This window comes from Podarcis bocagei (genome assembly GCF_964188305.1).
Source record: "Podarcis bocagei genome assembly, chromosome: 16".
Classification (NCBI taxonomy): Eukaryota; Metazoa; Chordata; class Lepidosauria; order Squamata; family Lacertidae; genus Podarcis; species Podarcis bocagei.
In genome coordinates, this window is record NC_138142.1 from 697,750 (window position 1) to 720,986 (window position 23,237).

At 45.3% G+C, this 23,237-nt stretch overlaps 1 protein-coding gene across 3 annotated transcripts in view; it reads left to right on the forward strand.

The window, feature by feature from the left end:
• Positions 1-23,237, forward strand: part of MYO18B (myosin XVIIIB) — a 385,232-nt gene that overhangs the window by 221,593 nt on the left and 140,402 nt on the right. For all 3 annotated transcript variants that reach the window (XR_014002918.1, XM_081174521.1, XM_081174522.1), the window contains 5 exons: positions 1,504-1,628; positions 6,634-6,788; positions 21,152-21,275; positions 22,036-22,236; positions 22,870-22,980. Coding sequence is in view for 2 of the 3 variants with exons in the window: in XM_081174521.1 (XP_081030647.1) it covers positions 1,504-1,628; positions 6,634-6,788; positions 21,152-21,275; positions 22,036-22,236; positions 22,870-22,980 (716 nt within the window). In the remaining variant the exon portion in view is untranslated. The remainder of the gene's footprint in view (positions 1-1,503; positions 1,629-6,633; positions 6,789-21,151; positions 21,276-22,035; positions 22,237-22,869; positions 22,981-23,237) is intronic.

Genomic DNA, 23,237 nt, shown 5'->3' on the forward strand with positions numbered 1-23,237 from the left:
GGAGTTTGATCTGGCCTTCCACAAATTGTCATGCAGATCTTTTTTGGTTGGAAGATTAAATAAGAAGAGTTTGTTTTAAGAGCCTCTGCACGTTCTATGTTGAGCTTAGGGGTCTGCTCTTGTTGTCTCCAGTTTCCTTTGGTACGATGGTGTTCTGTTGATGCCTGCTTGTTGTTAACTGATAAACTGTGGACCTCTTTGGATAACTGGGTTATCTGAGAGGCAATACCTCTAATTTGCTGGAAGATATGCTCAACCGTTCTTGCAATTAGAGTTAATTGGGTGCTCTCCCTACTTGTTATTCCTTCCTCTCTGAGGAGCACAGGATCAGCTTGCCCATTGCTGGATCCAGTTCCACGCTCTCACCTTGAATACTCTCCCCACACTCACAATCATCTTCAAGAGGAGAAAACCGTTTTTTTTTTGGAACTGTAAAAGCAGATTTGTTAAAAAAGTCCTCTATTTTAGATGGTTTGGGAACCGGTGAGGGAGCTACATCCTCTGGGTCCCTGTGGCGTTTACTAGCAGGCATAGCGTCACCGTGGGGAGTAAACAAGGAGAGGTTTCCCCAACCAAAAAAGAGAGAAAAGAATAGAAAGTGCTCAGTTTGTTCAATTTAAGAGCTTCTTCTGTGTGGAGGCTGCCAGGAGTTTCAGGAACAAGGTATAGAAGGGAGTTGGTGGTTGATAGCTAGCAGCTGGCAGCCTGCCCAGGATGCTTCACAGAACTTGCCCAGGATGTCTCCCACAGCATTGACAAGAAGGTGCTGCCAGAATCTCAGTAAGTTAAAAAGTAGAGAAGTAAAAAAGGGAAAAACTACTTCCCTGGGTGGCAGTCAACGCCAACTACAGTCCTGTTATCAGCGGAGCTCCGAAGCCTGCCTGCCAAGCCGACACCATCTTGGACTGCTCAAAAAACAGAAAACTTTCGTCTTGCACGTTTTTCGTCTTGCGAGGCATTCGTTTTGCGAGGTACCACTGTACATTACAAAATGTAATTAAATTACAAAATGGCTGCAGGACAGCAGCATGGCAGCAAAAGAGCAGCAAGACAATAGAAAGACAAAACAGACTGAGAAAATGGCTCTGTGACTCGGCTCTTTTATGGAGTCAGTCAGAGCCACGTCCATCTCCCAGGTCACATGCAGGAGGAGAAAGCTCCAGACGAGTGAGACAGGAAGTTACCCAGACTGGATGTCCCCCTGCCCGTGCCCACTCTAGGGAAACAAAGAACGTTGCATTTGACTGCACCAATGAATTGCATCCCACACTTTTTGTATCATGTTACCTCTTCTCACTTTTTCTCTAAACTAAACAGTTTCCTGTAAACAGCTGCCCTTTACAGCTCAAGACCCTGGTTAACACAGCACTTCACTAGGTCCCCTGAAAATCCTGTGACCACAAGCCATTTTGTTGTGCCTGCTTGGGTGCAGCAGCATCTGCGTGGCCTTTATTTGAGCAGTTTGGATGTGCAATGTAAATGTGTCTCTTTTGGCATTAACAGGAGATGAATGGCAGATGCGCCTGGACTGTGCACAGACTGAGATTGGATTTCTCCGGAAAAGAATCACACAGCTGGAGGAAAGGCTGGAGGCGGAGCAGACATCCAAAAAGGAGCTGGAACAAAAGGCAGGCCAAGGAGCATTGGCTGGGGTGGGGCCGTGTGTTTACATTTCCCCCCAGTGGGCTCCCATGTGCAGATCACTGAGCCTGTCATGAGAGTCTTTCTGAAGCTGCCCTTGGATGTCAGGCAGTGCATAGACAGACTAGGGAACTCACTCCCACAGGAGGCAGTGATGACCATCAGCTTGGATGGCTTTAAAGGGGAATTGGACAAATTCATGGCTTTTGATAGCTATTACCCACAATGGCTATGCTCTGCCTTCAAAGTCAGAGGCAGCAATGCTTCTGAATACCAGTTGCTGGCAACCACAGGAAGGGAGAGGACTGCTCCTGTCTTGTGCTCAGCTCCTGTCTGTGGACTTCCCACAGTGAGAAAAGGGCTATTCTCTCCCTGCTGGCTTGCTACTCCTTCTGGGTCTTAGTCCCTGTTGGCTTTATGCCTTTGACACAGTAGTTAATGGTGCCCACTGGCCTGGACTATTCTGTATACCACAGTTTATAGAAGCCCAGAGAAATGATTCAACTCCCAGTGCAAACAATTGGTATAGATCAACCTTCCCTAACCTTGTCTGTCTAGATGTTTTGGACTGCAACTCTCACCAGCCCCAGCGAGCACTTAATGAGAGCATATTTTATATTTTAGTTTTTATATTTAAGACCATTTCTCTAAGTGGTATACAAAAAACCAAAGCAACAACAGACAGCTTGAACCACAATGGGTTTTACAAAAATACAGAGTTACTTATAAAAATGTTACAGTAAAGCAAAAATTCTAAATACATGTAAGCCAATATCAGTTCCTCCTGCTCCTGGCATACCCATCCCTCTCGGCCTCACCCAGGACTCAACTTACCCACCCTGGTACCTGCATCCAGGGCTTAAACTAACTCACAGCTGTTCCTCGGAAAGCTCCCACAGAGGGGAAGGTTCCTAGAAGCTCCTGCCATCACCCTAGTCTCTCCCTCCATGTATGCTTTTTATGGGCAGGCCCAAGGTGGAGGGAGCCTCATCAGGCTGCTGCCCACAGGTGTGTCCCACTCAGCAGCCAGCTGCCCTCTCCACACCCAATTCCAGGTGCAGCAGGTTTGGTGAGTTCCCCAGGGGGTCCCAATGATGGAAGAAGGATGCCCCGCCACTCACAATTCATTTTCCAGCCTCTGCCCTCCCCTCCTCCAACTGCTCTATCTGTCGTCCAAAACATTTGGAGGAACCTGGTGGGCTTCAAGATTGGATACGACTGGCTCATTCAGAAGTGCTTGATGCAGCAGAATCAATTTAATTTTAATTGGTCTTAATTAATTAGATGATGTTCTGCCCTGCCGTTCAACTTTAAATGTTTGCGAAGCAGTTAATGACAAAAAGGCATCAAAATACCAGTGAATACAAAGATCAATAAGCAGCAATAAAACAAGACTATTAACCCCTTTTAAAACAGCAGCAGGAAAGGAGTGGAAGAAGGGGATAATAAAAGCAGAGGCAGAGCAATCAAAGAGAGAGGAGCATCAATAAAAGCACACTGAGGAAAGCAGTAATACATTTATTATTATCATTTTTTTCTGTCCCACCTTTGGGGTAGCTCCTCACAAGAGGGCCTCCCTATGCAAATGGCTAGGCAGCTATAATAAATGCACCAACAAGATTAAATGATTAATGATTAAAACAACAATAAAAGGAAGTCCCTCTTCACGCAGCACAGAGTTAAACATGGGCACTCCCTCCCCCAGGAGGATGGGATGGCCACCAACTTGGATGACTTTAAAAGAGTCTTGGACGAGTTCATAAAGGCTGCCAGTGGCTGCTTGTCAGGATGTCAAGATGGCTCTGCTCTGCCTCCATGGTCAGAAACAGTGATGCTTCTGGATACCAGTTGCTGGAAAAGAGAGGAGGGGAGAGTTGCTTTTCTGCTCAAATCCTACTTGAGGGTTTCCTTTTGGGGCATCCAGTGAGGCACTGTGAGACAGGAAGGTGGACTGGATTGGCCCTTGACCTCACCCAGCAGGCTCTCCTTATGTTCTTAATATTACACAAAATATAAGCATTGCTGGCTCCTTTAGGTACCATTTTAGAGGACTTTTAAGTGTGTGTGTGAAAAGAGAAACATGTTTAGGGCTGGGGCTTGCAGATTTCATTAAAGCCCCTCTCAAATAATGCAAGCATTGCCATGAGATCACCTCAGGGCATCTGTGATGAAGAAGGCTGTAGCTCCATGGAAGAGCACTGGCTTTGCATGCAGAAAGTAACAGGTTCCATCCCTGTCTCCATCTCCAGGAAGGACTGGGAGTGTCCCCTGCAGGAAACCCTGGAGAGCTGCTTCTGCCAGTCGTTGCAGACAAAGTGGAGGCAAATGGGCCAATTGCTGGACTCAGGAGAAGGCAGCTTCTGAGATCCCTTTTCAAATCAGCCTTTTATTTGGAACCATGAGCACTGGGATCTTTGCTTTTAGGGAAGGACTGTAGCTCAGAGTTTAGAGCACCTGCTTTGCATGCAAAGGGTCCCTGGTTCCTGCGGTTCCATCTGTGGCAGCATCTCCAGGGAGGTCTGGGAAAAGACCCCGGCCTGAGAGCCCAGGGAGCGGACAGCACAGAAGCAGAGCTAAATGGACTGATGCTCTGACTCTGTGTAGGGCAGATGCCTGCCTTCTAAAAATAAACCTGGGTGGACTTGCGGTTTGCTTTCCAGCCCAAAGCCGCCTTGAAGAACTGCTGATGATCCCCAGGCTGAAGGAATGGGCAAGAATAACTACATAAATTCATGGCACATTAAAAAGTAATGAAGCTTCCGTCATTCTGGAGGGCTGTGGTGAAGGCAAACAACCCATTTGCATTCAGGCACTTGTCTGGAATTACAGGCTTCATTAATTCAACATTCAGCTTATTTAAAGGGACTCCTTAATAGCAATTGCTCTCTCTGTCACCTTCTTTGCAGAGGTTGGAGAACATGAGTTCTAGTGAAAAGGGGAGACCTGACCTCCCTAAGGAACACTTGTTTCATTCTGGCCCACAAGTGAAGCACCAGGAAATGTGGCTTCCTACTTGAAGGAGATAGAGGCTGCTTGATAACCAGCCCAGACTATTTGCCCATCTAGCCTGGCATCCACTGTAACTGGCAGCAACTCTCCAGGGTCCCAGACACAAAAGAGGTTGCATACGGACAGAAAAGAGCCCGTCTAAGTTAGATCAAAGGCTCATCTCGTCCAGCCACCTGTTTGAACCCCAGCAGCTGGTACTTGGGCAGGAAAGATTATAGCTCTCAGGACTAGTAGCTGTCCACAGTCTTCCCATCCATAAACTTGGTTAATTCTATTTTAAAGCCGTCCAGGTCAGTGACCATCACTACATCTTGTGGGAGCAAATCCACTGCATGAAGACGTCCTTTCTTTTGTCTTCAACTCTTCAGCTTCATTGGATTATCACATCGGGCTCTAGTATTATGATGAGAGAGGGAGAAAGACTTATTTCTGTATACTTTCTCTATGGTTTGCACCTGTCTGTCATGGGAGACAGTGGAGGGGTGCTTCTTTGGGGGTGACGTCAAACCGTTGGAAAGATACAGAGCCTGCTGGGGCTGTAGAGACCAATGCTGGAGAGGCATGCTTTGTTGCAGCCAGGGCAGATGAAGGTGTCCAGTTGTACTGCTGCAGATGCACCAGGATGTTTCTTCTCTCAGCGGTCATTCCTCCTCTGGTCACTGCTGTGGATACACAACCTGTCTGTCTGTTTCTCTCCAGGTACTACAGCCAACTGCAATATACACCTCTATAATGCCCTCCTTTTACTGGTCTTTCCCCTCTAAATTAAAAAGCCCCAAACAACTTTTCCTATTACCTGATCCTTTTTTATCTGAAGATGCCTTTGGGGTTTAAACCTGGAATCTTCTGCATGCCAAGCAGATGCTTTTGATGTGAGCTCTGAGACCTTCCCAGCACCTCAAATGTACAGATGCAATTTTTTATTTGGGTTGCCATGCTCAGGAAAGCATCTTACTCTTTTGTAAAAAGGGATTTGAGAAATGCATGGAGGGTTTTTTAAACTTGTGTTTTCAACCTAGATCTACAACCTGCACTTTCTGTTCCAAAGAAAACACTAGGCAGCTTGCCAACATGATGTTAAAACAGCCATGGTTCAATAAATAGTCAGGAAACCTCCACCCGCATGAAACAATCAATTATGGACTGTAATAACTATATGATGGACTGTAATACTGTAATAACTAGACAGAACCCTCCTGTTCAGGAGCAGTTTATCCCTGAGTATTACTCAGGGATCCTTCCTAAAAGAGGCTCCTGGGAGGCCGGAAGGACATTGCTGGAACAACTCTTGGAATGGGGCAACTGGCTAAAATGTTTTAAAATATTTTAAATGGTTCTAATTTTGATTCCTCTGTTTTTATCAGGTTGATGTTGGTTAAATGTTTAGTTGGAGTTGGCGGTTATTTTAATTTGGGTATAATTGTAAATTGTTTATAGTTGTTGTTGTTGGTTTCTATTGGTTTATTGGTTTGTTTGTTGCTCGTATAGGATATTTAGTTTTTTAATGTTTGATGCTTTGTTGTGTTTTTATCTATGTTGTAAGCCCAGAGTGGCTGTGAAACCCAGCAAGATAGGTGGGATATAAATTTAAAAAATATTATTGTTATTATACCAGGTGTTGGGGAAAAAGAGAAGAGTAAAGCCACTGGCTAAGTTCCCTGCTTATGGTTTTTTCCCAGCCACCTGGCCAGCCACTGTGGGAAGCAGAATGGCCTTTTAGCCTGATCTAGCGCAGTTCTAGTTTTGTCCCAATGGACCCTCCATGGTCTGAGGCAGCTACCACTGAATTCCAGCTGCTGTTGGCAAGCAGTGGGAGAGGGTAATACCAGCTGCTTGTGGTTTTTTCTGCAGGCATCTGCTTGGCAACTGGGCAAGTGGCAATGGGGTTTTACGGGGCCCACATCCATTGGGTGAGCATGTGACACTCCTGTGCGGGTCTCTCTTGTTTTCACTTCTCAACCCACCATACTCCCTGCCTTGCAGCTAGGTGAGGCCCAGAAGGCGTATGAAGGTGCCAGGCGGACAGTGCAGCGGCTGAAAAGAAAGTGTAAGCAGCTGACGTGTGATTTAGGAGATACACGAGTGTTGATGGAAAGCCAGCAAAGCCGGAACCATGAGCTGGAGAAGAAGCAGAAGAAGTAAGATGTGGGTGTTGGACTGGGGAGTTAGATCTTTTAAAGACTTTCTGAGATCTGCTATTTATTCAGCCCAACAATTTTTTTTTTAAAAAAAAAAATATTTATTGAGAATTTTAAGATTACAAAGAAACAAAGGGAAAAAACAAGGGGGGAAAACAAGTAGCATTTAAACAATACAAATCAATAAAAAGAAAACAAGGTCAAAAAGAGGGAAAAAACAAAACACATCAAAAGCAAAAAGCAAAAATAGACAAAAAATTTAAAAACAAATCCAAAATTCCCAAATCCTTAACTGTCATTACCTTGTTTCATCGACCTCCTCACACCTCCCTTTTTTGTATTCTAGTTATTAATTATCTCAGCAAATCCTTTCCATCTTTCATAATATTCTGTCATTAAATTACCTTAATCTATTTTAACCTTATCTTAAATTACCTTAATCTATTTTAACCTTATCTTACCATAAAAAGCCCTAAAACTTAAAACTTAAATCTTATTTATACCAAATTCTCTTAACCATGACATATTCTTACATAATTCTTTCAGCCCAACACAATTTGAACATACCTGCAGCGGGGCAATGGGGAAGCTAAGGAAACACCCCATTTCCTATGGTCCCTCTTTCAAAGGAAATAGTGTGGCTTTATTTCACCAACTAATGTCGTGCAGCAGTAAATTAATCAATGCAGAGTCTTCTTCATAAATAGTGTTGTTCAGAAACAGCATAGTTAAAGAGCATACACAGAGTGCTCATAGCAGCTATCTGACTCTTCACAGAGGCACAGTCTTAGTTACTGATTTACTTGAGTTCTGGAGCCACTCTGTCTGCAACAACACAACACACACACTGGCTGGGACACAACCACTGAGGCCCATAGAGAGGCTGGCTACTTTTATAGGGAGACTCAAGATGAGTCAAGAGTCACAGTTGACTTAGCAGTTTGCTGTTAACAGCAGTTAGCAGGCTTGGATAATTGTGTAGGCCTTGTAGGCCTTACTGCTCTGCTCTCAAGAACCTTTGTCTCATGAACTAAGAGCATTAGAAGCGTGCTGGACGGAAGAAACAGTATTTGGGGTGATATTAGACAGAGGTGGACAGACCAGGCTGGACAGATTTACTTGGGCTGGTAGATCTCAAGGTGTGAGTGAAAACACAATCAGATGTGTGCTGCAGCAAAAAAGATAATTCTCTTCTTGTTGTTGTTGTTGTTTAGTCGTTTAGTCGTGTCCGACTCTTCATGACCCTATGGACCAGAGCATGCCAGACACTTCTGTCTTCCACTGCCTCCCGCAGTTTGGTCAAACTCATGCTGGTAACTTCGAGAACACTATCCAACCATCTCGTCCTCTGTCGTCCCCTTTTCCTTGTGCCCTCCATCTTTCCCAACATCAGGGTTTTTTCCAGGGAGTCTTCTCTTCTCATGAGGTGGCCAAAGTATTGGAGTCTTAGCTTCACGATCTGTCCTTCCAGTGAGCACTCAGGGCTGATTTCCTTCAGAATGGAGAGGTTTGATCTTCTTGCAGTCCATGGAACTCTCAAGAGTCTCCTCCAGCACCAGAATTCAAAAGCATCCATTCTTCAGCGAGCGGCCTTCTTTATGGTCCAGCTCTCACTTCCATACATCATTACTGGGAAAACCATAGCTTTTACTATACGGACCTTTGTTGGCAAGGTGATGTCTCTACTTTTTAAGATGCTGTCTAGGTTTGTCATTGCTTTTCTTCCAAGAAGCAGGCATCTTTTAATTTCGTGGCTGCTGTCACAATCTGCAGTGATTATGGAGCCCAAGAAAGTAAAATCTCTCACTGCCTCCATTTCTTCCCCTTCTATTTGCCAGGAGGTGATGGGCCCAGTGGCCATGATCTTTGTTGTTTTTTTTGATGTTGAGCTTTAGACCATATTTTGCGCTCTCCTCTTTCACCCTCATTAAGAGGTCCTTTAATTCCTCCTCACTTTCTGCCATCAAGGTTGTGTCATCTGCATATCTGAGGTTGTTGATATTTCTTCCGACAATCTTAATTCCGGCTTGGGATTCATCCAGCCCAGCCTTTCGCATGATAGAATCATAGAATCATAGAATCATAGAGTTGGAAGAGACCACAAGGGCCATCGAGTCCAACCCCCTGCCAAGCAGGAAACACCATCAGAGCATTCCTGACATATGGTTGTCAAGCCTCTGCTTAAAGACCTCCAAAGTAGGAGACTCCACCACACTCCTTGGCAGCAAATTCCACTGTCGAACAGCTCTTACTGTCAGGAAGTTCTTCCTAATGTTTAGGTGGAATCTTCTTTCTTGTAGTTTGGATCCATTGCTCCGTGTCCGCTTCTCTGGAGCAGCAGAAAACAACCTTTCTCCCTCCTCTATGTGACATCCTTTTATATATTTGAACATGGCTATCATATCACCCCTTAACCTCCTCTTCTCCAGGCTAAACATGCCCAGCTCCCTTAGCCGTTCCTCATAAGGCATCGTTTCCAGGCCTTTGACCATTTTGGTTGCCCTCCTCTGGACACGTTCCAGTTTGTCAGTGTCCTTCTTGAATTGTGGTGCCCAGAACTGGACACAGTACTCCAGGTGTGGTCTGACCAGAGCAGAATACAGTGGCACTATTACTTCCCTTGATCTAGATGCTATACTCCTATTGATGCAGCCCAGAATTGCATTGGCTTTTTTAGCTGCCGCGTCACACTGTTGGCTCATGTCAAGTTTGTGGTCAACCAAGACTCCTAGATCCTTTTCACATGTACTGCTCTCAAGCCAGGTGTCACCCATCTTGTATTTGTGCCTCTCATTTTTTTTGCCCAAGTGTAATACTTTACATTTCTCCCTGTTAAAATTCATCTTGTTTGTTTTTGCCCAGTTCTCTAATCTGTCAAGATCGTTTTGAAGTGTGATCCTGTCCTCTGGGGTGTTAGCCACCCCTCCCAGTTTGGTGTCATCTGCAAATTTGATCAGGATGCCCTTGAGTCCATCATCCAAGTCGTTGATAAAGATGTTAAATAAGACCGGGCCCAAGACAGAACCCTGTGGCACCCCACCAGTCACTCTTCTCCAGGATGAAGAGGAACCATTGATGAGCACCCTTTGGGTTCGGTCAGTCAGCCAGTTACAAATCCACTGAGTGGTAGCAGAGTCAAGACCGCATTTTACCAGCTTCTTTACAAGAATATCATGGGGCACCTTGTCAAATGCCTTACTGAAATCAAGGTAGGCTATATCCACTGAGTTCCCTTCATCTACCAGGCTTGTAATTCTGTCAAAAAACGAGATCAGGTTAGTCTGACATGACTTATTTTTCAGAAATCCATGCTGACTATTGGTGATCACAGCATTCCTTTCTAGGTGCTCACAGACTTTTTGCTTAATGATCTGCTCCAGAATCTTCCCTGCTATTGATGTCAGACTGACTGGGCGGTAATTATTTGGGTCCTCTCTTTCCCCCTTTTTGAAAATAGGGACAACATTTGCCCTCCTCCAGTCTGCCGGGACTTTGCCTGTTCTCCAGGATTTCTCGAAGATGACTGCCAGTGGTTCTGAGATCACATCTGCCAGTTCTTTTAATACTCTTGGATGCAGTTCATCTGGCCCTGGAGACTTGAATACATCTAAACTAGCCAAATATTCTTGTACTGTCTCCTTAGTTATTCTGGGCTGTGTTTCCTTTGCTGAATCATTTGCTCCAAATTCTTCAGGTCGGGAAGAATTCTGCATATAAGTTAATGAATTCTGCATATAAGTGATGAATTCTGCATATAAGTTAAATAACCAGGGAGACAATATACAGCCTTGTCGTACTGCTTTCCCAATTTTGAACCAATCAGTTGTTCCATACCCAGTTCTAACTGTAGCTTCTTGTCCCACATAGAGATTTCTCAGGAGACGGATGAGGTGATCAGGCACTCCCATTTCTTAGAATCATAGAATCATAGAATCATAGAGTTGGAAGAGACCACAAGGGCCATCGAGTCCAACCCCCTGCCAAGCAGGAAACACCATCAGAGCACTCCTGACATATGGTTGTCAAGCCTCTGCTTAAAGACCTCCAAAGTAGGAGACTCCACCACACTCCTTGGCAGCAAATTCCACTGTCGAACAGCTCTTACTGTCAGGAAGTTCTTCCTAATGTTTAGGTGGAATCTTCTTTCTTGTAGTTTGGATCCATTGCTCCGTGTCCACTTCTCTGGAGCAGCAGAAAACAACCTTTCTCCCTCCTCTATGTGACATCCTTTTCTATATTTGAACATGGCTATCATATCACCCCTTAACCTTCTCTTCTCCAGGCTAAACATGCCCAGCTCCCTTAGCCGTTCCTCATAAGGCATCGTTTCCAGGCCTTTGACCATTTTGGTTGCCCTCCTCTGGACACGTTCCAGTTTGTCAGTGTCCTTCTTGAATTGTGGTGCCCAGAACTGGACACAGTACTCCAGGTGTGGTCTGACCAGAGCAGAATACAGTGGCACTATTACTTCCCTTGATCTAGATGCTATACTCCTATTGATGCAGCCCAGAATTGCATTGGCTTTTTTAGCTGCCGCGTCACACTGTTGGCTCATGTCAAGTTTGTGGTCAACCAAGACTCCTAGATCCTTTTCACATGTACTGCTCTCAAGCCAGGTGTCACCCATCTTGTATTTGTGCCTCTCATTTTTTTTGCCCAAGTGTAATACTTTACATTTCTCCCTGTTAAAATTCATCTTGTTTGTTTTTGCCCAGTTCTCTAATCTGTCAAGATCGTTTTGAAGTGTGATCCTGTCCTCTGGGGTGTTAGCCACCCCTCCCAGTTTGGTGTCATCTGCAAATTTGATCAGGATGCCCTTGAGTCCATCATCCAAGTCGTTGATTAAGATGTTGAATAAGACCGGGCCCAAGACAGAACCCTGTGGCACCCCACTAGTCACTCTTCTCCAGGATGAAGAGGAACCATTGATGAGCACCCTTTGGGTTCGGTCAGTCAGCCAGTTACAAATCCACTGAGTGGTAGCATAGTCAAGACGGCATTTTACCAGCTTCTTTACAAGAATATCATGGGGCACCTTGTCAAATGCCTTGCTGAAATCAAGGTAGGCTACATCCACTGAGTTCCCTTCATCTACCAGGCTTGTAATTCTGTCAAAAAACGAGATCAGGTTAGTCTGACATGACTTATTTTTCAGAAATCCATGCTGACTATTGGTGATCACAGCATTCCTTTCTAGGTGCTCACAGACTGTTTGCTTAATGATCTGCTCCAGAATCTTCCCTGCTATTGATGTCAGACTGACTGGGCGGTAATTATTTGGGTCCTCTCTTTTCCCCTTTTTGAAAATAGGGACAACATTTGCCCTCCTCCAGTCTGCCGGGACTTCGCCTGTTCTCCAGGAATTCTCAAAGATGACTGCCAGTGGTTCTGAGATCACATCTGCCAGTTCTTTTAATACTCTTGGATGCAGTTCATCTGGCCCTGGAGACTTGAATACATCTAAACTAGCCAAATATTCTTGTACTATCTCCTTAGTTATTCTGGGCTGTGTTTCCTTTCCTGAATCATTTGCTCCAAATTCTTCAGGTCGGGCATTGTTTTCTTTATCGGAGAAGACTGAGGCAAAGAAGGCATTGAGGAGTTCAGCCCTTTCTGTGTCCCCTGTTTGCATTTCACCATCTTCTCCTCTGAGTGACCCCACTGTTTCTTTGTTCTTCCTTTTGCTACGAACACATCCATAAAAGCCTTTTTTGTTGCTTTTAACCTCTCTAGCAAGCCTGAGTTCATTCTGTGCTTTAGCTTTTCTGACTTTGTGTCTACACGTGCTGGCTATTTGTTTGAATTCCTCTTTGGTGGTTTCCCCCCTTTTCCATTTTTTGTACACATCCTTTTTTAAATCTTAATTCAGTTAAAAGTTCTTTAGATAGCCACCCTGGCTTCTTTAGGCACCTTCCATGTTTCCGTCTCAATGGTATTGCCTGACGTTGTGCTTTTACTATCTCCCTCTTAACAAACTCCCAGCCATCATGAACTCCCTTTCCTTTTAGTATTGCTGTCCATGGGATCTCACCCAGCACTTCCCTAAGTTTTATGAAGTCGGCTTTCTTAAAGTCAAGAAATTGAGTCCTAGTATGCTTGGCTGCTCCTTTCCGCTGTATAGTAAACTTCAGAAGAGCATGATCACTCGCGCCTAATGATCCTTCCACATCTACCCCACTAACCAAGTCATCAACATTGGTTAGGACCAGATCTAAAACGGCTGTTCCTCTTGTTGCTTCTCCCACTTTCTGGACAATGAAGTTGTCTGCAAGGCCAGTGAGGAATCTGTTTGACCTTATGCTCTTGGCTGAGTTTGACGTCCAACAAATATCCGGGTAATTGAAGTCCCCCATTACTACTATCTCCCTTCCTTTTGCATGCTTGGCCATCTGTTCCAGGAAGGCATCATCTATGTCCTCCGTTTGGCTTGGGGATCTATAGTAAACTCCCACAATGAGGTTATTCTTCTCTCCCTTAATTTTGACCCAAATGCTCTCACTTTGGCTTTGAGGTTCTAAATCTTGGATCTCTTCACAGTTATACACATCCCTGACATATAACGCCACTCCTCCTCCTTTCTTGTCTGGTCTGTTTCTCTGAAATAGATTGTATCCCCCCATTATTACATTCCAATCGTGGGACTTATCCCACCAGGTTTCAGTGATGCCTATTATGTCATATTTAGTTTGCTGTACCAAGAGCTCAAGCTCATCTTGTTTATTTCCCATGCTTTGCGCATTAGTGTACAGACATTGAAGTCCATTAATCATTCCCCCGTGTCTCTTATTTAAGGATTTTTTCCTCCCACCACTACGTCTGCGTGCTGTTTGCTCCATTTGGTCTATGACATTTGGATGATCATCTTCATTAATTGATAGACTCCTACCTTCAGGAGCACTGTCTCCCTCCCCCACATTAGTCAGTTTAAAGCCCTCCTGATGAGGTTTCTGAGATTTTTGGCAAAAACATTCCTCCCAACCGTTGTGAGGTGCAGCCCATCACTTGCCAGAAGTCCATCTTCAAGAAACTGCAGTCCGTGATCTAAGAATCCAAACCGTTCCTGTTTACACCATTTGCGAAGCCAGCTGTTCACTTCCACTATTTTCCCCTCTCTCCCTGGGCCACGTCGTTCAACTGGGAGGACAGACGAGATGACAATTTGTGCATTTAGTTGCTTCAATTTCCTGCCGAGAGCCTCGTAGTCTCTTTTGATCTTCTGGAGGCTATTGCTTGCAGTGTCATTGGTTCCCACATGAACCAAGAGGAAGGGGTATTTGTCAGTGGGTTTTATGATTCCTTGCAGTCGTTCAGTTACATCTTGGATCTTAGCCCCGGGGAGACAGCACACTTCCCGAGACATCTTGTCAGGCCCACAGATCACTGCTTCTGTTCCCCTCAGTAGGGAATCCCCTATCACCACTACACGCCTCCTCTTGGGTTTGGTCGGGGTTCTTCCGTGAGCTGTCCGTTCCAAGGTCGCCTGCACATTCCCTGAGGACTGACTTTGCTGCTCGTCTTCATATACCTGATTGACTGTAATGAGGGAGAGATCCTCAAATGGAGTCTGCTCTTCATCTTCCATGCTAGGGGAGAGGACCTCAAAGCGATTGTGTATTTCTAAACAATCAGAGTGAACCCTGGGCCTCCTACTTCTTTGAGTCACGTTTCTCCATATATCTGGCTCCTGTGTTGGTGAACTATCCTCCTTCTCAGGGGAGTCCCCTGTCTCCTCCTTGGTGGGGACGGTGTGCTCTGTTGCTTCCAAGAAGAGCTCCAGCTCTCTAATTCTTTGGAGCGTAGCTACACGTTCCTCCAGTTGCTGGACTTTGTCTTTTAAAAGGGCAATCAACATGCAATTGCTGCACGTAAAGCTGCCTGCAACCTTTGGCAAGATGGCAAACATTGCGCAGGAATCGCAGGCGACTGCAGCTGTTCCCTCCCCTTCCATCTTGAGATCGTGTCGTTGGGGGTAGCTACAGAGGTCCTCCATCATAAAAAGCTTGAAGACAGGACAAATAACTTCCCCCACAAAAAAAACCTAGGTCTCCCCCAACAAACGTTTGAGACTAGCTCCCCTAAATCTAAAAGATGGGTATAACTGCGCGCACCGCTAGGTGCGCGCCGCTGCCCTGCAAACTCTGATAAGGCGCGCGCCGCTGCCCTGCAAACTCTGATAAGCTCCTCCCACAGCTAATCCCCTGCCTCAACAGAAACCCTGCCCCCTCTGACCTTTACACAGGGATAACAGCTAATCAGCCACAAAGAAACACACACACACAAGAAAACCCTTTTTGCTCCTTCTTCAGCTGCTGCCCTGCAAACTCTGATAAGCTCCTCCCACAGCTAATCCCCTGCCTCAACAGAAACCCTGCCCCCTCTGACCTTTACACAGGGATAACAGCTAATCAGCCACAAAGAAACACACACACACACACACACACGAAAACCCTTTTTGCTCCTTCTTCAGCTGCTGCCCTGCAAACTCTGATAAGCTCCTCCCACAGCTAATCCCCTGCCTCAACAGAAACCCTGCCCCCTCTGACCTTTACACAGGGAAAACAGCTAATCAGCCACAAAGAAACACACACACACAAGAAAACCCTTTTTGCTCCTTCTTCAGCTGCTGCCCTGCAAACTCTTTAAGAACTTGCCATAGTTTGCTGTGGCCTACACAGTCAAAGGCTTTTGCAAAGTCAATGAAGCAGAAGTAGATGTCTTTCTGAAACTCTCTAGCTTTCTCCATAATCCAGCGCATGTTTGCAATTTGGTCTCTAGTTCCTCTGCCTCTTCTAAATCCAGCTTGCACTTCTGGGAGTTCTCAGTCCACATACTGCTTAAGCCTTCCTTGTAGAATTTTAAGCATAACCTTGCTAGCGTGTGAAATGAGTGCAATTGTGCGGTAGTTGGAGCAGTCTTTGGCACTGCCCTTCTTTGGGATTGGGATGTAAACTGATCTTCTCCAATCCTCTGGCCACTGCTGAGTTTTCCAAACTTGCTGGCATATTGAGTGTAGCACCTTAACAGCATCATCTTTTAAAATTTTTAATAGTTCAGCTGGAATACCATCACTTCCACTGGCCTTGTTATTAGCAGTGCTTTCTAAGGCCCATTTGACTTCACTCTCCAGGATGTCTGGCTCAAGGTCAGCAACCACACTACCTGGGGTGTACGAGCCATCCATAGCTTTCTGGTATTTTTCCTCTGTGTATTCTTGCCACCTCTTTTTGATGTCTTCTGCTTCTGTTAGGTCCTTACCACTTTTGTCCTTTATTATGGTAATCTTTGTACGAAATGTTCCTTTCACTTCTCCAATTTTCTTGAACAGATCTCTGGTTCTTCCCATTCTGTTGTTTTTCTCTATATCTTTGCATTGCTCATTTAAGAAGGCCTTCTTGTCTCTCCTTGTTCTTTTTTGGAAATCTGCATTCAATTTCCTGTATCTTTCACTATCTCCCTCGCATTTTGCTTGCCTTCTCTCCCCCGCTATTTGTAAGGCCTTGTTGGACAGCCACTTTGCTTTCTTGCATTTCCTTTTCATTGGGATGGTTTTTGTTGCTGCCTCCTGTATAATGTTGCGAGCCTCCATCCATAGTTCTTCAGGCACTCTGTCCACCAAATCTAAATCCTTAAACCTGTTCCTCACTTCCACTGTGTATTCATAAGGGATTTGATTTAAATTTGTATCTTACCTGCCCAGTGGTTTTTCCTACTTTCTTCAGTTTAAGCTTGAATTTTGCTATAACAAGCTGATGATCTGAGCCACCATCAGCTCCAGGTCTTGTTTTTGCTGACTGTATAGAGCTTCTCTATCTTTGGCTGCAGAGAATATAATCAATCTGATTTCGATACTGCCCATCTGGTGATGTCCATGTGTAGAGTCGTCTTTTGTGTTGCTGGAAAAGCGTGTTTGTGATGACCAGCTTGTTCTCTTGACAGAACTCTATTAGCCTTTGCCCTGCTTCGTTTTGATCTCTAAGGCCAAACTTGCCAGTTGTTCCTTTTATCTCTTGATTCCCTACTTTAGCATTCCAATCCCCTATAATGAGAAGAACATCCTTCTTTGGTGTCACTTCTATAAGGTGTTGTAAGTCTTCATAGAATTGCTCAATTTCAGTTTCTTCAGCACCAGTAGTTGGTGCATAAACTTGGATTACTGTGATGTTAAAAGGTCTGCCTTGGATTCGTATCAAGATCATTCTATCATTTTTGAGATTGCATCCCAGAACAGCTTTCACCACTCTTTTGTTGACTATGAAGGCCACTCCATTTCTTTTATGGGTTTCTTGCCCACAGTAGTAGATATGATGGTCATCCAAACTGAATTCGCCCATTCCCGTCCATTTTAGTTCACTGATGCCCAGGATGTCAATATTTATTCTTGCCATCTCATTTTTGACCACATCCAACTTACCAAGGTTCATGGTTCTTACATTCCAGTTTCCTATGCAATATTTTTCTTTACAGCATTGGACTTTCCTTTCGCTTCCAGGCATATCCGCAACTGAGCATCCTTTCAGCTTTGGCCCAGCCGCTTCATCAGCTCTGAATCTACTTGTACTTGTACTTGTCCTCCGCTCTTCCTCAGTAGCATGTTGGACGCCTTCTGACCCGAGCGGCTCATCTTCCAGCGTCATAACTTTTTGGTGCCTGTTGTCTTTGTCCATGGAGTTTTCTTTGCAGGGATACTGGAGTGGCTTGCCGGTTCCTCCTCCAGGTGGATCACGTTTGGTCAAAACTCTCCACTATGGAGCAGATGGAGCAGATCATTAAGCAAACAGTCTGTGAGCACCTAGAAAGGAATGCTGTGATCACCAATAGTCAGCATGGATTTCTGAAAAATAAGTCATGTCAGACTAACCTGATCTCGTTTTTTGACAGAATTACAAGCCTGGTAGATGAAGGGAACTCAGTGGATATAGCCTACCTTGATTTCAGTAAGGCATTTGACAAGGTGCCCCATGATATTCTTGTAAAGAAGCTGGTAAAATGCGGTCTTGACTCTGCTACCACTCAGTGGATTTGTAACTGGCTGACTGACCGAACCCAAAGGGTGCTCATCAATGGTTCCTCTTCATCCTGGAGAAGAGTGACTAGTGGGGTGCCACAGGGTTCTGTCTTGGGCCCGGTCTTATTTAACATCTTTATCAACGACTTGGATGATGGACTCAAGGGCATCCTGATCAAATTTGCAGATGACACCAAACTGGGAGGGGTGGCTAACACCCCAGAGGACAGGATCACACTTCAAAACGACCTTGACAGATTAGAGAACTGGGCAAAAACAAACAAAATGAATTTTAACAGGGAGAAATGTAAAGTATTGCACTTGGGCAAAAAAAATGAGAGGCACAAATACAAGATGGGTGACACCTGGCTTGAGAGCAGTACATGTGAAAAGGATCTAGGAGTCTTGGTTGACCACAAACTTGACATGAGCCAACAGTGTGACGCGGCAGCTAAAAAAGCCAATGCAATTCTGGGCTGCATCAATAGGAGTATAGCATCTAGATCAAGGGAAGTAATAGTGCCACTGTATTCTGCTCTGGTCAGACCACACCTGGAGTACTGTGTCCAGTTCTGGGCACCACAATTCAAGAAGGACACTGACAAACTGGAACGTGTCCAGAGGAGGGCAACCAAAATGGTCAAAGGCCTGGAAACGATGCCTTATGAGGAACGGCTAAGGGAGCTGGGCATGTTTAGCCTGGAGAAGAGAAGGTTAAGGGGTGATATGATAGCCATGTTCAAATATATAAAAGGATGTCACATAGAGGAGGGAGAAAGGTTGTTTTCTGCTGCTCCAGAGAAGCGGACACGGAGCAATGGATCCAAACTACAAGAAAGAAGATTCCACCTAAACATTAGGAAGAACTTCCTGACAGTAAGAGCTGTTCGACAGTGGAATTTGCTGCCAAGGAGTGTGGTGGAGTCTCCTACTTTGGAGGTCTTTAAGCAGAGGCTTGACAACCATATGTCAGGAGTGCTCTGATGGTGTTTCCTGCTTGGCAGGGGGTTGGACTCGATGGCCCTTGTGGTCTCTTCCAACTCTATGATTCTATGATTCTATGATTCACTATGACCTGTTCATCTTGGGTGCCCTGCTCGGCATAGTTCATAGCTTCTCTGAGTTATTCAAGCCTCTTCGCCATGGCAAGGCAGTGATCCATGAAGGGGAATGCTCTTCTGGGCCTCATCAACTGAGATCTAGTGTCCCTATCAAGGGAATTCAAGGCAGTATTCTGCCTTGGCCTGGAATACTGTGTCTGGATGCCACGATTTAAGAAGGTCCCTTCCAGCTTTACAACTCTATTATGCTGTGCATTTAGAGCAGGATCAGGGTTTCTCTGAGAACATGCTCAGCACAGCATGCTTTTCAGGAAGGAACTGGTGATAATAACACATTAAAACTATTTTGCAGTCTAGGCCATTTCATCAGATTTAGCCTAAAGAGATTTAGCTTGACATCTAGTTTATTTTTTCAACTGGAGGTTTGTTTTCATTGGCGTCTCCTACACCTGGAAGTTTGATCGTTCAGCTGCATTATTTCATTGCTTATTCGCATGGCCAGGCAGGAGGTGACTTCTTTCACAACACAACATTCTATCCAGTCACACACACACACACACACACACACACACACACACACACACCCTGAAGTACAACTATGCTGGGAAGTAGCCAGAGATGAATCCCACTTCTTTCCACCCAAGAAACTGAGCACCAAAAGTGGGTTGAAATTTGCTCCCCTACACTCCACAGTTCTTCCAGGTGCAATGCTTCACAAACCTGTCTTCTCAGGTGCAGCTGCCCTGCCCTTTCCCCAGCATGCCCCTGACTTCAGTAATGCAGTTTTAAGTCTTTATAGCACACGCTTCATTGAAGACGCTGAAACTTCCAATCTATCTCTGAGTCTGTGGAAGTTTGGCACTGAATTCTAAATGGCAAAACCATTAATTATGAATGGGGGAGCTCGTGAATTGCTAATCTAATCAAACAATTCAAATCTCATACCATTTATTGGAAGATGCTCGACTTTTTTAGAAGAGCTCAGATATTGTATGCTTTAAGTTCTTTATCAGAGCATCCTTTTTTAAAATAAAAGGGGGGGTGTATGGGAGTCTGTGTTGGCATCCATCCAGAAACCGATTCTCGGGTCTCAGGCAGAGATCGTTGCAGGCACTGCAAGTAGATCCTTTAACTCAAGGATTGAGGGTCTGCCACTGACCTTTGATCCCTGCTCCCCACCTCAAGGCCTACCTGCTTCATCTCTCCTCTGCTTGCACCCTGAGATACTGCTAGGGTGCTGGGGCCAGGCAGCAGGGTCCTCAGATCTCTTCCTGAGCACCCAATGTGTTACTGGGTAGGTAATGAATTTGGATTGTTGTACAGTTTTGGAGAAATAAATGCATTTAAGATGACCTTATCTAGAGGTTATTTGGGGGTGGGTAATGAAAAACTAATCAAATTGATTTGGAACAGGATCTGCTAGGAAATTCATTGGGGAAAACAGATTGAAGAGAAGCTTTTGGGGGGCGGTGATCTGAGGTGATTATATTTGGGCGAATTTGGACTGGAAATTAGTTGTTTCCTCCTACAACATTCACACTCTAAATCTACATCTATACCTATTAAGCTAGCAGCATATACACGTTTTATTCAAAGGTCAGTGCCCCAAATCTTCTAAGTCCCCAGCAAAGCTTCTGCTTCAGCCTGCTGTAGTTGCCACCCAAATCCTGCAGTTGGTTAGGCTACATAAGGTGCTGTGGAAAGGTTTATGGCCTGGTCTAGGAGAGCCAATGCGGTCTAGTGGTTAAGAGGGTTAGATAAGGACCTGGGAGACCCAGGTCCAAATCCCCTCTCGGCCGTGAAGCTCACTGGGTGACCTTGGGCCTGTATCTGCCTCTCTCAGCCTAACCTACCTCACCAGGTTGCTGTGAGGATAAAATGGGGACGAGGAGGACTATGTACACCACTTTGAACTCCTTGGAGAAAAGGTGGGATATAAATGCTGCTGCTGCTGCTGCTGCTGCTGCTAATAACAATAATACTCAGAAAGGTGGTATGTGTGTATATGTGTGTTTGTGTGTTTGTGTTCCTAAACCCACCTAATATATTTCATATTCATTTTAAAATATATGAAACAAAATTGCAATAAAGCTGGGCTTGCAAGCTGGTCCTGGCTCCAGCAACTGTCCTTAAGGACTTTGAGGCCATGATCGTCCTCTCCAGGTCAAGATTCATGTGTGGCCATCTACAGCTCTGGCCAAGACCCGGCAGCTCCTGGCCTGCATCTTTGCCCTGCTGTGGGACTTCCTGCTGGGAGTGATGGAGGGCCAACTCATGAGACCTTTTGCCTCTGTCAGATTTGACCTGCAGCTGGCTCAGGCCTTGGGAGAATCCGCCTTCGAGAAGAGCCTTCGGGAGAAAGTGTTACAAGAGAGCACCAGCCTTCAGTTTGAGCTGGGGAAGTTGCAGCGGAGCTTAGAGGTAAGGCAAGGCAGGGCAGAAGGAAGAGGAGCAAAGAGCACAAGGGTTCTGTGGTGGGACTAGATGACCCTTGAGGTCCCCTCCAACTCTACAATCCTATGGTTCTGTGAAATGAGCCACGGCAAAATGCATCCAGATATGCAACTGCTGGGGCACATACACAGGTCAGACAGCTGCACAAATCTTTCAGAATCTCAAAGTCTGAATTCAAAAGCCAACCTTCCCAAGTTTTTATTAATTGATTTAATTTCATGAAATTTATATACTACTTGGTTGTAAGAAAAACCTCCAGGTGGTTTGCAAAACAACGAAACATTAATATTATCAATAAGGACAATTCAAAAAACAGCTACATAAAAACCTTTGAAGAAAAAAATACAAAAATGGCTTCAGAATTCAGGATCTCAAAATTTTTATTTTGAAATGTTTATTTTTGAGATGCACTTTAAAAAGAAAGCACATCTTGCCTAGTTTCTGATTTTAAATCCTATCAGCACCAAGAAATGGTACCTGTATTGTTTTCCAAGACCTTTTTCAAGGTACAGTATCTGAAATCGTTTAACTCTCCTGCCTTATGGATGCTGCATTTTAATGTTTTATTGATATTGTAAGTTGCCCAGAGAATGTTGTTGCCTGATGGCACATATATATAGATGGCAAATAAATAAATGATCCAGTTGACTAAACTGTGGATGTGTAAATTTTTCCCCTTTGTCTTCTATGTCCCCCCACCTTCACGATCCCCCCCTGCCGCCCCCAGCAAAAAGAATTGGACAATGCCAGCCTCAACCAGCGGCTTGTGCTGTTGAGCAGCCAGGTGCAGGAGCTCAGCGCCCCCAAGGACCTGGATGCCAACTCGCTGGCTGCCCTCCAGAAGAAACTTTGGGACCTGGAGTCAAGAGCCTCTGAGCAGCAGAAGGAGCTGAGCTCCCAAGCAAGCACCATTGAACAGCTGGAACAGGTAAGGTGGCCTCCTGAGGAGGAAGTGATTTGGCTTTCATCAGCACTTTGGGTGCAACCTTGCCCTCCCTCTGTTCCAAGAGGACCAGCTAGGAAGTACTGAGCTAGGCACAAGAGCTTGGGAAGAAGAGGACCATGCAAAACTCTCTTCTCCACAGCCCTCAGTCTCCTGCCCCCCATCTAGAGTCAACAGGACTGACCTCAATTACAGGGTTATTTTAAGGAGCACAGAAAGGTGATGCAGGGGGCAAGCAACCTACACCCCCCCCCAGCCATGGACTACAAGGAGGAGAAAATAAGATGAGGGAGTAGCAGAAAGAGAGGGGGGAGGGTGCCTTCAGTGATGTTTGGCTCCACCCACTACAGATCAGTGGCTCCCAACAAATTTTCCATAAGTGAATGTGGCTCTCAACAGAAACCCTCAACAAGTCACCCTCCCCAACTGAAGGTGCTTGTGTTAGTGTTCAAAACCCTGAACAGCTCAGGTCCCAAATATCTGAAAGACCTCCCCCCTCCTTCCCTGCAGACCATCTTGAGTGCTCAGGTTGTTGTAACCCTGCCCCCCAGGACCTCACAGTGAAGGGTGGATAATTCATCACCTTCATCTTCATATTGTCCTGGTGCTTCCTTTCAGCTTCACCTGAGACTCGAACTGGAAATTGAGAGGATGAAACAGCTTCACCAGAAGGAGCTGGAGGACAAGGAGGAAGAGCTGGAGGATGTTCAGCAGTCCTGCCAGAAAAGGGTATGGCATGGGGAGGCAGCCACCTTTGTCCTTGTGTGTCCTTAGTCTGGCAGATTTCTGTAGCTCTGGGCATTCCAGCAGACAGAGCTCTCCACTCCTGCCCTTGAAGGCCGTCCTGTTCATTGCACGTAGGAAGCAGCTGCAGTGAATAATGGCTAAGTACCTATGTGTGGCATGGAGAAAGTACAGGACAGCGAGAAGTTACTCTCCCTGTCTCATAATACTCAAATCTCATGGACACCCAGTGAAGCTGAATG